This window comes from Oreochromis aureus, linkage group 17 (genome assembly GCF_013358895.1).
Source record: "Oreochromis aureus strain Israel breed Guangdong linkage group 17, ZZ_aureus, whole genome shotgun sequence".
NCBI classification, from domain to species: domain Eukaryota; kingdom Metazoa; phylum Chordata; class Actinopteri; order Cichliformes; family Cichlidae; genus Oreochromis; species Oreochromis aureus.
In genome coordinates, this window is record NC_052958.1 from 23,219,099 (window position 1) to 23,233,266 (window position 14,168).

The window sequence follows — 14,168 nt, forward strand, 5'->3', positions numbered from 1 at the left end:
GAGTTTGGTTTTCTTTAAAACGTTCCTGTGATTTAAAGAAAAGCAGCTGCAGTTTTCCAGGAAGCTTTCCTCAGCTTCCAGGAAAATATAGACGCTGTCAAATAAAAACTTTCCCTGAAGCCGTCAAACTGTCTGTTAAAGTGAACATTTGCTTAAATCATCTGTGAGCTGATGTGAGGCAGCTGCTCTATCTAAACTATTGATTTGTTCCTGTGTCAAAGATTTCTCCAGAAAACCTGATATGTAACTTCCTGTATTGATGTCTGGAGGCTTTGGTCATCGGCTGAGCGCTTCACTCTGGCTTCATTCAGCTGCTCGTAAAGCTGCCCTTTGACATTTTACCAAACAGGCCCACCAGACTCAAAGACAGGAGACAAGAACTAAAAGAAAGTATAGTCCTGGAGCTGATCCAGCCCCGCTAACCTGGAGTCAGGCTGTAAAAATGTCCTGACTTTGCAGGAAAAGTTAAGATCTTCACATGGAAGTTAGTACAGCACATGTGAAGGAGGAGGAGGAGGAGGAGGAGGAGTTAATCCTCTTATCAGCTTCAGGCTCAGAGTGTTTCTGTGTTTCTGCTTCATGTCAGCAGCTTCAGGAAACCAGCAGCAGCTGAAATCTGCAGTTTCTGCTCTGATCCTCATCAGAGAGCAGCGAAGGACAAATATTTATAACTCATCAGCTTTAATGTTCAGCTGATTTTGAGTTTTTCAGTCCAGGGTGAGGTGTGCCTGATATTTTCTGATCTCATTTATGAGTTTGTGAAGCTTATTATGCAGCCAGAGGCTCATTACCTTTGTGGAAATATGTTCAAGTAATTTATGAGGACAAAGTGTGCGTGCTCAGGGCTGATTATAAGAAACTGGCTGAACATGTTGTTCCATATTCTTTGTTTTCATCATCATTTCTCTCTGATTAAGGCCTAACAGAAGAATCCTCCTGTTTTATGTTTAATAACAGTCACATATTTTATTCATGTTTTCTGCTCCAGTTTCATAAATGCTTTTTCTTTTTTCTCTTTCACCATTGGAAACATTTATCTTTAATATTTCCTTATAACAGACCTGCATTAACTAACTGCAACACCTCCTCCATTTCCAGTTTATAATCAGCACTAAACTGTGAAAATATTCACAAATAATTCTAAGTTTCTAAAATAGAAATGTTGAGAAGATCTTGTTAGTTTGACTCTGTAAGTCTGACCCTGGACGAGGTTTGATGATGCCCATGTGCGTCTGCTGCCTCTGTTTGTATGTAAAACCAAAAAGAACTGAAACGAGCAATCAAAATAAAACCTAAAACCTGTAATAACTAAACCTACAGTTTAATTATAAAGCTGGTTTCTCCTAGATTACAAAGTAAACCCGTTCATCCATTTATAAATCTGTAAAACATAATTACAACAAATTTTAGACATTTGTTTGTTTTCTCAAGAATATTCTGTAATTTCACAGTGAAGCATCAGCAAGTTTGAGAAAATTGTGCACATGAAACAGAAGTAGTCAAAGTGTCTTTTAATTATAAAGTACTCTGTAACTTGGAAGTACGTTTGAAGTAGTCAAAGTCCTTAAAGAGCCCATATCACATATTTTTATGTTTATAATTTAATATGTGGCATAAATCAAATATGTAAAGTTTTTTTTTCATGTTTGTTTGATATTAACTCTCAGACTTTGTCTCTTATGGAAATGAACTCGTGTCAGACATGTTCTGAGTTTCTAAAGCTTGAACAAAAAGGAGCTCGTTACACAAATCAGGGGAAAAAAAACTTATTTTGAAATATTTTCTCTGCAAACTGTTAAGCAGGAGCTCGTCGGATGTTCTGCAGCAGAGGCGACTATGACTGCTCTGACTGAACGCCGTCCTGGAGGACAGACTAGTCTCCTGTGTATAATGAAACCTCTCTGTCTGTGCTGCCTTCAGGTCTGTGTCCCGACTGGGAAACATGGGATCCCAGTCAGCCGGTGGAGAACGCCCGGGAAGCCATGCAACAGGCTGACGATTGGCTGGGAGTGCCACAGGTAACACCTACCTGCGCACGGACTGCAACACATTCAGTGTCTGTTCTCTGAGCTTCTTCTTACTGATTAATGAGAAAATCAGAGCCAAAATCTAGGAAACAGCTGCAAAATAAAAGCCTCTGCTTTACTGAACATGGAAGAATCAGGGATAAGTTGACCTGCATGCTGTTTTTATCTGCCGGTGAGCTTTGTGGTTCCTTTGAATTCAGGCTCAGAGGATATATTTGTTACGATTAAATTGAACTTCAGAAATAGCAGTCGTGGTTGAGCCATGATCCATGTGGAGGATTCACACACTTGACTCTATTTTCAGCCTGCAGAGATGTGAGCAGGTTTAAATTAGCAGCAGAGCAGATGAGTCAAAGCGATTGTTCAATCAGTAGTCTGAGGCAGGAAGTCAGAGTTTGTGTCTGAGTTCAGCTGCTGACTAATTTCTGCAGGTCGGAGGTGAATTAAGATTCTCTAATTTCCCAGAAAGTCTGATCCTAAAATTCAACTGCCAGAGTCATGTTAATGAGAAACGCAGAAATCTTTTAGTCAGAACCTGTAATGAGAGGAATAATGTATAAACTTTTTCACAAGAAATTAGAGGGAAATGATTTGATAAGGAGAGCTTAAGTGGAAAAACCACATAACGATGATAATAATGATAAAACTCTCCTCCAGCTTTTTGCACTGTTCTCAGGTTGATTCAGGCTGTTTTCCTCTGAGATTTCAGACGTCTTCTCACTCTACTGCACTGAGCAAGCAGCTGTTTACCATTTCACCAACCCCTCATGTGTTCTGTTCCTTTGTTATTCATGTCATTAAAAAACAGATTTTCTGATCAGATGAAACCATTCATTTTGCTTTCCCTCCAGTTTCTCTTCCATGGAGGATTTTGGACTCGACTCACTCGATCTCTTATGAACTCACTCACTTCGGCTGTTGGAGATTAGAGACGTCTTTATCGAGGCCGTCTGTTGTGTTTCTGGCAAAATGAAATAGTTTTTAAGTTTCCAGCTGTTATTTTTTAAATAAGTATTTGCAGCTGGAAATGTATTGATTGTAACAGGTTTACTGACATGTTCACAAGCTCAAAAGCTAATTTATATCCTACCACTCTGAGGTTCACGAGAAAGAGTAGGGCATCCCCTAATCAGAAGGTCGGTGGTTTGATCCTCAGTGCCTCTATTGTGTGTGTACGTGTGTTTCTGGGTTAGTTAAAAAGTGCTTAAAGTTGGAAATTATTATAACTTGTTGTGAAAAGTGCTTTGAATGCTGAGTTAGAGTAGAACACTGCTATAAAAGGACCGGTCCATTTAACATAGTTCCAACTTAAAAGCAAAGCAAACAAATAAAACTGCAACAAAATCAGGAGATGTTAAGCATAATATGAGAAAACAAACTTCTAGCTGCAAAACGATTTTCCTTGAAGGTTTTTAAACTTTAAAGAAATCGTCAGTAAATGGAAAACTTACCTTACCAGTCATACAGGAGAACAGTTAGCAAGGACATGTAGTTCCAGTTCGATAAAGCTTGAGTGTGTGGCTGATGCGTTTTTCGCCTTGTCCTTCCTCTCCAGGTGATTGCTCCTGAGGAGATCGTCGATCCTAACGTGGATGAGCACTCTGTCATGACCTACCTGTCTCAGTTCCCTAAAGCCAAACTGAAGCCCGGTGCCCCCTTGAGGGCCAAATCGCTACACCCCAAGAGGGCTAAGGCCTACGGACCAGGTGAGTGGAAAATGCACAGGAACAAAGTTCATTAATCAAACCTCAAGTTTTATCGAAGTTTTAGAAAAATTTCTGGTAGAATCGACTCATTCGGAATGTACAAAAAACTTATTGTGACACCTCAAAATTCCATCAATCATCATTTAGTTTTTGTCTCATTACTCAGAACAAAGAAGCGATCTGAGGATGTGTTTGGGCTTGTTTAACTACTTTTTATGTTTCATAGATGAAACACTGAAGTGGAAAAAGATGATTGCTAGATTTCCAGAAGATTAAAATGTTTAATAACTGCAGATGCACATTTAAACTGAAATCATGCTCAAATAGCAATTTTATTTGTACTGTTAGCTGAATTAAATCAAGTTTTCTAAATATTTTATCGACATCAACACATTACGACCCTAAATACAGAAACAGTTAACTTTATTGTAGCTTCTGTTGTTAACACGGGAATACCACATCTGAAAAACTGTGTCGCCATTTATGTAGTTCGATGCTATCAGAGGAATTTCACAAACATTTCCATTCATTACTTCAAACAATAAAGTTACGTGTGATCGCTGTGTTTGCAGGTATCGAGCCTCGAGGTAACATGGTTCTGAAACCAGCAGAGTTCCTGGTGGAGACAGTGGAGGCTGGACTGGGAGAAGTTCTAGTTTATGTGGAGGATCCAGAGGGACACACAGAAGAGGTCCAAACACCCTGACATTAATTTAAAAGGACACAAAAGTTAAATGTAACTGAAATGATGCTGAATCATTTCTGTCTCCATCAGGCCCGAGTCATCCCCAACAATGACAAGAACCGAACCTACTCTGTGGTCTACCTGCCCAAAGTGGAGGGGCTTCATAAAGTAAGATGCTCTCACTGTACAGCTGAAAGAAGTACAGTGGTTCTTACGTTATTGATCAGAAATACAGGGCCATGGTTCCCAACGTTCTTCATCTGATGGACCTGCACAGGATATAACATGGACCCAGAACCCTTCATGTTTGAAGGGGAACCCATTTAAATTGGACCTGGATGATGTTACCATTTAAGATAAGATAAATACAAATAAATAAGATAATACACTATATATATATGAATATATATATATATATATATATATATATATATATATATATATATATATATATATATATATATATATATATATATATATATATATATATATATATATATATATATATATATATATATATATATATATATATATATATATATATATATATATATATATATATATCTATATGTATAGTTGATTCTGTCATCATGCACAATCATAATAGCATAATAGTTCAACGACTCATGAATAACTGCATACTCTTTCACCATTTATCAATTTTAGTCATGTATGCATATCTATTTGCTATCATTTATCAGTTCCTTTTATTAACTGGTGATTTATGCTCTATTTTAGTGTCTGTAATTTTTTTAATGTTTATGTTTGAGCTAATCTTTCTGCAGAAGAACCCCCTGTGATGCTTATACCCCTGATTGGGGAATACTGAACCAATGAAATTAATAACTCACATGGATCATGTGTGGATAAAGGAGATGTTTCTTGTTTTGCCCTTTTGACAGGCTCTGAATGTTTCCTGCTTCCTTAGTCTTAGCTCTTGGTTAGTTCATGGAAACACAGATTTATGTTTGTGGACCTAACAGGCCTTTGCGCTCCTCTTCCTCTCAGGTAAAGGTGTTGTTTGCTGGTCAGGACATCGACAGAAGTCCCTTCATTGTAAATGTTTCAAAAGCCATGGGCGACCCAACCAGAGTTCAGGCCCGCGGGCTGGGACTGCAGCCAATGGGAAATGTGGCCAACAAACCTACATACTTTGATATTTACACTGCAGGTAAGTCTCATTGTATTGTTAGTTTGTCTGAACTACATTCCCTTAATAAAAGAAAACTGATGAAAAGTTTTTCTTCCATCATTACTCTTGAAAGAACAAATTAAAACCAAAATTATGCACAAAAACATTTTGCGTGATCAGTGGCAGTCTCTCGGAGGGACTCTGACTCCATATTTCCATTAGCTCTGGGTATCCACAGCTATATTTCCTGCAGATGACCTTCATTGTCTGATACTGTTCCAGTGACTGTCACATTCCTCCTCCATTGTTTAAAGGTCTTGTTATTCTCTGTCTGTACACCAGGAGCGGGTGCTGGAGATGTGGGCGTCATCATTGTGGACTCAAATGGCCGCAGGGATACAGTGGAGATTGTCCTGGAGAACAGAGGCGACAGTGTATTTCGGTGCACCTATGTCCCTGTCCTGGAGGGGCCTCACGTCGTCTGTGTGACTTTTGCTGGGCAGCAGATTCCCAGGAGTCCTTTCACTGTCCACATCTCCGAAGGTGGGCTTCTCACATTTACTTTATGTCTACAACACCACAAACTGACCTTTCTAACTCTTTCCTGCATTCTAGGTACTAGGCAGTTCCTTCGATGATTTAAAATTAAAGCCAGAATTTTGTCCTAAAGCATGTCCTATCTTATATTTAATTCTTTATATCTGCAGATATATTTTTATTTCATTCATTTAATATAGTCAACTTAAATATTTACAATATTTATTTTAAACATTTAACTGACCCTGCCTCTTATTGTAATACATTCACCAGCACAGATCTCTGATCAGCATGCGTGTAACATTAAACTTCGATGGATTTTGTAACAGGAACCTATGGTATGATCCAAGTCCAGGTCTGTACTTCCTTTATGGTTCACTCTGTGGACTTTCAGGTTTTTAGGCTGTGGTTTTTTGATCACCTCCGGTTTGCTGGAACAGGATATGGATATTTATATGGACTGGATTATGTCTGACTTGGCTATTCTTGATCTGGGATTTGGCTACTTTTGGTCAGGACTTGTAAGTCATGTTTGGAGTGTTCCTATTTTGTCTTAATTTAGAGCCTAAATTTAGGGTATTATTGGCAACTTGGTCTTGTCTTGTAATTTGTTGCAGAAGTAGCCTTGGGATGTCATTTTGGATTAAACTAATTTGGAATTAGATGAGAATTTTTTTTTCAATATTGCACTAAAGAATCATCTGCGATTTCCAAGGATTTAAGATATAAATCAGGACCGTGTTGATCCGGGACACTGGGTTTGGGAATAGCTTGCCTTGATTTGAAGTCTAACTTGACTTATCTTTGAAAATGGGACTAGCCTGATTCAACTGACTTGAGAAAATTCCAGTGACTTGAGACTAACTTTGGATGCAGAATTAAACTTTATCCCAGCTATCTAAGGGTTTGATTTATGTTGGTTAGGTGGTTAGGTCTGGGCTAGTTTGTTTTGGGTTGACTGGATTTCCTATGTTTTATTTAGTGTTGGTTTGTTGGTTGTGTTTGCTTTGTTTTAGTTTTGTTTGGATTGATTTGGCTGGTTTGCTTTATTTTAGTTCATTTGGGTTGGGTTATTTTGGGTTTGCTTAGCTTTAGTTTGGTTTGGGTTGGGTTGGGTTGATTTGGTTGAATTTGGAGAGTTCGTCTTGCTTTGGTGACGCTGCCCTTTTTCCGATCTGGGTTCTGTCCTCCTTCTGCTGATGTACAAATGCATCATACTGTTATTCCCTCCTTCAGTTTCACAGAGTGTCCCTCCTCCTGGGTCTCCAGTGCAGATTGTACCTCAGTCCATACGCACCCCACCTGCTGACAAGACCAGGAGAGCTCCTCCTCCAACACCACCCAAACCCAGGCGACCAAGTTAGTACAGGCCATTGACAGGATGCGACTGGAGCCTGCCTGCGCTAGCCTGGTCTTTTCAACTGTCAACTGTCTTCACTTTGGCCCCATATGGATGGGGTTTCCCTGCCTTACAGCATGTCCTGGCACTGCTTCATCCTGAGCAGCTTGTTCTTTTTCTACACCTCAGAAGCTGAATGTGGTGGTCCAAAGCCCTCTCTGAATGGCATCAGAAATAATTAGGAATTATTTAACTTCATCATTATTTTATCAATATTATTTTATTACACTTTATTTCTATAGAAATTCAAGCTTAACTAATTTACATTTGGGCTGGTGGTGGTGTTCTGGGATGCATTTTGTCAAAACTATCTGTCCTGAGAACGTGTTGTTAGGTCAGTAGGTTGATAAAAGCAGCAAAGAAAGCAATTCCAAGTAACTCAAAGTGCCTCATGCAATGAGAATTTTGGAGCTAAGCTATTTACTGCTCAGTTTCTTCATTATTGGTTGTTTTTTTTAGCTCCATTGCCCACAGATTCAACTGTGTCAGCAAAAATCCAGAATATTCTCCTGAGTGGGTTAGTATGTGTGGTGGGTCACTTCTTGTAAACATTTGGAGACTTTTGTTTGGTTTAGACGGTTAACAAAAAACTCTACAAGAACCATTGAAGGCTGGAAAATGACACTGACAAAGTAGCCCAAGAACAGCTCAGATTTTCTTGGTATCAGTTTTAATTTGAAGGAATTTAGTACAGTTGAACAGGGTTCAGCTGTATAAGGAGGTATTAAGAAGAAGTGTGTTATGAAAAAGATAAAAATCTGGGTTGTTTTATTGGTTTGAATCTGTAATTTGAATAACAACTAAACGGAATAAGAAATGTTAATAAAATCTTAGCAAAACAACAAAATTAACCACTTTAAAATAAAGTGGTTAGCAAGTGACTTTATATAATTATATATAATCAGAGAAGAGGCTTAAATGCCCGAGTGATCTTCTACTCACTCCTCCCCAACATCATCATCAACCCTGCCTGTTCTTCCTCACGTCGCCTTCAGTAACTCTTCCTTCTGCAGCTAACTGACGCTCTATCCTCTGAGTGCATCGTGTTCTCAAATCTGATGCTTCAAACTTTAGTTTAAGTTTAAAGAACATGTTGGTCTATAGCAAGTTTTTCCTTCTGTTTGCTATTAAGTTTGTGTGTATTTGGTATTTATCTTGAATCTGCAGCTCTGAATTCTGATTTTATCTCGTCTTCATCTTTGCTGCTTTTCCCTTTCAGCCTCAGCAAACTGCTTTTTATGGCGCTGATCAGCTGACTAATGAGAAGCTCGTGCTGCTCTGTGTGTGTGTGTGTGTGTTGTTAGTATATTTTAGTTAGAATCACTGTGTACTGTTGTACACACAATAATCATTTGACTTTAATCAGCTGTGCACTGATCAGTTTGAGAGTAAATGAGTAATCTGTGAGATTAACTGTTAATTTCTGAGACCAAATTAGCTCAAACTCAAACTCCTGATCTTAGAATCCTCCATTTGAAGCTTCATAGCTCCTCCATGACAGCAGCAGACTTTATGGCTTCAGCTGAAGGAGGCAGTTGGACAGATAAGACAGATCCTGATGATTCTCCAGGAGGTTCAGTGTAGGATTACATAGGAAGTATGAAACGGGCTCTGTGTGTTTGTGTGAGTTTCATTATCATTTGAACGTCGTCTCCCAGTCTAACCTCCATCTGACTGGTCCTCGCAGCCTGTAACCCAAACGCCTGCAGAGCATCTGGCAGAGGTTTGCAGCCGAAGGGTCTGAGAGTGAAAGAAGTGGCAGATTTCAGAGTTTACACCAAAGGAGCCGGCAGCGGGGAGCTCAAAGTCACCGTTAAAGGACCAAGTAAGACAGCAAGACTCACCGACCCATGAGATTCACCGACTGGAGCTAAAATCCCTTTTAGGAAACACATTTAAACACAAAACTCAAGAGAACCCCTCTTTTTTTTGGGGGGGGGGGTCAGATCACATCAAACACATTTTAATACAGAACACTGACTACAGCTGATATTTGTGAGATTTTTAATGATGGAATTAGCGCAGTCAGACCCTTACAGAATATCCTGTGTATGTACATTTGTGAGTGTATTTTACAATAATTTTCTATTTTTGGTAATTGACTTTATTTTCATTTGAAATTCAGCTCAATAAAGGTGGACTGATTGTGGATTATGTTTATTTTTAATCCAGAGGGCCTGGAGGAGCCGGTGAAGGTGCTTGAGATGGAAAATGGCCTGTATGAGTGTAATTATTACCCCATCATGGCAGGAAAGTACATCGTAACCGTCACTTGGGGCGGACACAGCATCCCTCGCAGGTGAGGTTGATGGAGTGATTATACATAATACTACATTTTGGGGAGTTAACAGTGTTTCTTACATTTGTGCATTATGTCACATATAGTAACAAATGCATGCATTTTAATCATTTGGCCATGTGATGCCATATAAAACAAAAGATACTGTGGCTCCAAGATTGAACCCTGAGGTACTCCAGTGGCTTGTGTGCATGTATGTAAAAAATTTTTTATCTGAAGTAAATATAAAAACTAAACAATTTGTTCTGTTTTTCCAGCCCATTTGAGGTTTATGTCAGTGAGGAGGCAGGGCTTCAGAAAGTGAGAGCCTGGGGTCCAGGTCTGGAGACCGGTATGGTCGGGAAGAGTGCTGACTTTGTGGTGGAGGCCATTGGAACTGAAGTGGGAACTCTCGGTTAGTTACAATAACATAAAGATGGGACTCAGGAAAACATTAAGAGGTTAAGGTGCCCACTTATGGTCAAAAGTAATCCACAGTACTTCAACATCTAGTTGAAAAAATATTGTTAACTTTAATAAGGATGTAACATTTCTGCTGCATCTATCAATCGAAAGGAGGCAAATCGTGTTACAGGAAATGTAAAACCTTGTATGTTTCAGTAAACAGCTACCAAACAGAGCTCCACATCTTTTATTTGCTTAAATGGTCATGGAATAAGCTGCAGACCTAGGCCTTTTCAACAGTCCGGTTACTTTTGAGCGTCTGAAAACAGGGGATTGTGTGTAAGATGTTTGTCACTGTCGAAAAACCTCTGCATCTGATGGTATATACTGCTATTTCTGTGAATATTTGTGTGTCATGTAAAGTATTGAACTCCATGGGCAGATCCCATTGTTTTCACATTCATCACTGATAGGCAGTGTATAAATAAGAGCATGTATGTGCAGGTTTCTCTATCGAGGGGCCCTCCCAGGCTAAGATTGAGTGTGATGATAAAGGCGATGGATCATGTGATGTTCGATACTGGCCGACTGAACCAGGCGACTACGCCGTCCATGTTGTTTGTGATGACGAGGACATCAAGGACAGTCCCTTCATGGCCCACATTCTCCCTGCTGCCAGTGACGTCTTCCCTGAGAAGGTCAGATCAGAGCCTTGTTGAGTTTCAAACATTTTCCTACATGTTTGAGTTTTAAACATGTGATGTGTTTACTTCCTCAGGTGAAATGTTACGGTCCAGGTCTGGAGCCTTTGGGCTGCATTGTTAACAAACCTGCTGATTTCACCATTGATACCCGTGGAGCTGGCATCGGAGAGCTGAAGCTCTATGCTCAGGTGAGGATTCAGAGGCAGCCTCTTCGTAATGTTTTAATAACACATTAACATCTTTTCAAAATCACACCAGTGTAAAATCTGTTTGTGTTGCAGGATTCAGATGGTTTCCCCATCGACATCCAGATCACAGATAATGGAGACAGCACCTACTTCTGTGTTTACATTCCCACAAAACCCATCAAACACACCATTATCATCACCTGGGGTGAAGTCAACGTCCCCAACAGCCCGTTCAGGGTATAAAACCAACACCAAATATAGTCTCACATTAAAGTCACTGAAGTATATCCTTTAAATCTGTTAATCCCACTCACAGTGTCTGCAGTTTGTTGCAGTGTAAACTGGTCAATCATTAACACGAGTTTGTTAATTTAATTATTAGCAGCTTACAACAGACACTATGTGAGATTAGTTTTAGCTTTGTTTTTTGTTAGTAATCAGTAAAACATTAAATGGAAAAAACTAAATTAACCTTTAACTTAAGCAGATGTCTGCTGAACACTATTTTTATTGGTTAAAGGACAAAATGCTGTCATGTAAATACAGAACTTTAGGGGACCCATAATAGAGCCTTGAGGTACTCCAGTGGCTGCAGTGTTTTAATAATAGTGTGTCAAGAGCTCAGTGTATCACCTCAAATGTTTCTTAGCAAAAGAAGATGAGTTTAAAATTTTCCTTAAAAGCATGGATGTTTATATTCCATGATTTATTCCATATTTCAGATTTTGCATTTATTTGTTAGAGTCTAGAAAGAAGCCCAGTTTATTGTCTCTAACAATGATCGTGATGTTGTGAATAAGGTGACTATTGGAGAGGGCAGCCATCCAGAGAATGTGAAAGTTTATGGTCCAGGTGTGGAGAAGACAGGACTGAAGGCCAACGAGCCGACTTACTTCACTGTGGACTGCAGTGAAGCCGGACAGGGTGAGACCTGTTTGATGTCCTATGTCCTCTTTTCATGTCCCGCCACCACAATGCACGACACATAGGAGATTATTTTGTCTTTCTGATCAATGAGCTTGATCTCCCATGAATGACTTTAACTGAGATTCAGACCAGCTGTGCAGCACACAAAGGCGAACATGTTGTAATGCCAAGTTTTGTTTTTATGAGTGTAATTAGGAAGAAATTAAAAAGTACAGGAATACTGACATGATGTTTGCATATTACTGCAGAAATCTGACCTCGAATCTCTGTAATAGAGTTAATTATTATTTCCCTCTAGGTGATGTCAGCATTGGCATCAAGTGCGCTCCAGGTGTAGTTGGACCTGCCGAGGCCGACATCGACTTTGACATCATCAAGAACGACAACGACACATTCACAGTGAAGTACATGCCTCCAGGTCCCGGACAGTACACCATCATGGTGCTGTTCGCTGATCAGGTAAATGAAGGGTCAACAGTTGGATCAAATCTTAAATGCACATCTATGTTAAAACTGAACTTTAAACAAACTTCTCACATTTATTGTGTAAAACAGGAAATCCCTATTAGCCCCTTCAGAATAAAGGTGGATCCTTCCCATGATGCAGCCAAAGTCAGGGCAGAGGGACCTGGACTCAACAGGACAGGTGAGCTGGATTTTATCACATTACCGATCAATACAACACAAAAATCAGATACAATACTGTGGAAGAGTTACTAAACACGTCCACAGACAGGGGTCCACAAAGAGACCTGGTAATTACTAAACCAGAGCTCAGCCTTCTTGGATGGTCTCTTAGTACAGTAATCACACAGCAGCCATTTTATTGGTTGGATGATGTCATATAACCCAGACCAGAAGCTGCTGCTGGCCTTCTACTGCTCCTCAGTCTAGAGCGTGCTCTCTTCCTCCCTGGTATGCACGGGCCACAACTGAGTACAGGAAGGCTGTGCAGAGGGTAATTAACACTACCCAAAAAGTCACTGGCTGCCCCCACCCCTGTCCACCCATCCACCAATCTGAGCAATGGTCTGAGTAACCCTCATGAGTCAGGCCACTCACACACAGACCAAGTCTTTTTGCACTACTTCCAAGCACTTTGTTCTCTAGTGTGTGCCTTTCTCTTATTTTATATATTACCCTCTTGATTGTATATATTTTTCTGTTTTCTATTGGTTGTTTTCTACTGATGGGCAGCACGGTGGCACAGTGGTTAGCACTGTCGCTGCACAGCAAGAAGGTCCTGAGTTCAATTCCAGGCCCCGGAATTAGTTTGTTAGAACTGGCTCACTGCTGGAGCCCCTATTGGGCATCAAGGGAATAGCGGGTTTTAGTTTGTTATCTGTATAAAAGTAGGTAAAATAAAATTTTATTTATATAGCACCTTTCTAGACAGAGAATCACAAAGTGCTGCACATAGAATAACCTTATTAATAAAGTTTCTGTCTGAACTTTGCAGGGGTGGAGGTGGGTAAGCCCACCCACTTCACCATTTATACAAAGGGAGCTGGTAAAGCCAAACCCGAGGTCCACTTCACCGGAGCAGCTAAAGGTGATGCCGTCCGAGACTTTGAGATCATCGACAACCATGACTACTCATACACTGTCCGCTACACGGCGGTGCAGCAGGTAACACACCAACTTCATACGTGTGATGGATTACCTGTGAAGTGACTGATGGACATAAGTTAAGCACTGCTTGTGTTTCTCTCAGGGGAGCATGTCCATCATTGTGTGTCACGGAGGAGACCCCATCCCAAAAAGCCCATTCACCATCGTTGTGGCCCCCCCACTGGACCTCAACAAGGTCAAAGTTCAGGGACTGAACAACAGTAAGTCAGTGAGGACAAAATGGAACATTTATCATACAGAAGCAAAGTGCTTCCATACGGAGCCCTGATCAGGTTTCATGACGCAGCAGATGAAGCACAGAATGTGTGTTTCCAGCTAAATTCCTGGAATCATTCATCACAAATTCCTAAATACGAGCTGCTGTTTAGCTTTAGATTACAGGATATTTCCATAGAGAGTCCTGCACAGTTTGGTACTAATTATAAGTGAGGTGGAGAGTAAATGATGGATTAGATAAGTAAACAAAAGAATCCAAGAGTTCCTCTGAAAGACAATCACAACCCCTTCATGGGGATCCTTAATGACTCTGAGCTGCTGTTCATTCAAGC

At 40.0% G+C, this 14,168-nt stretch overlaps 1 protein-coding gene across 4 annotated transcripts in view; it reads left to right on the plus strand.

Moving 5' to 3' along the window:
- The window catches only part of LOC116313787 (filamin-C-like), a 54,328-nt gene that overhangs the window by 15,421 nt on the left and 24,739 nt on the right, over positions 1-14,168 (plus strand). For all 4 annotated transcript variants that reach the window (XM_039600988.1, XM_039600989.1, XM_031731589.2 and 1 more), the window contains exons 3-20: positions 1,921-2,018; positions 3,583-3,733; positions 4,306-4,424; positions 4,509-4,586; positions 5,427-5,589; positions 5,893-6,093; positions 7,324-7,446; positions 9,174-9,311; positions 9,659-9,785; positions 10,043-10,179; positions 10,674-10,867; positions 10,948-11,061; positions 11,155-11,298; positions 11,862-11,985; positions 12,287-12,447; positions 12,544-12,634; positions 13,448-13,617; positions 13,703-13,820. In XM_039600988.1, the coding sequence (XP_039456922.1) occupies positions 1,921-2,018; positions 3,583-3,733; positions 4,306-4,424; positions 4,509-4,586; positions 5,427-5,589; positions 5,893-6,093; positions 7,324-7,446; positions 9,174-9,311; positions 9,659-9,785; positions 10,043-10,179; positions 10,674-10,867; positions 10,948-11,061; positions 11,155-11,298; positions 11,862-11,985; positions 12,287-12,447; positions 12,544-12,634; positions 13,448-13,617; positions 13,703-13,820 (2,451 nt within the window). The remainder of the gene's footprint in view (positions 1-1,920; positions 2,019-3,582; positions 3,734-4,305; positions 4,425-4,508; positions 4,587-5,426; positions 5,590-5,892; positions 6,094-7,323; positions 7,447-9,173; positions 9,312-9,658; positions 9,786-10,042; positions 10,180-10,673; positions 10,868-10,947; positions 11,062-11,154; positions 11,299-11,861; positions 11,986-12,286; positions 12,448-12,543; positions 12,635-13,447; positions 13,618-13,702; positions 13,821-14,168) is intronic.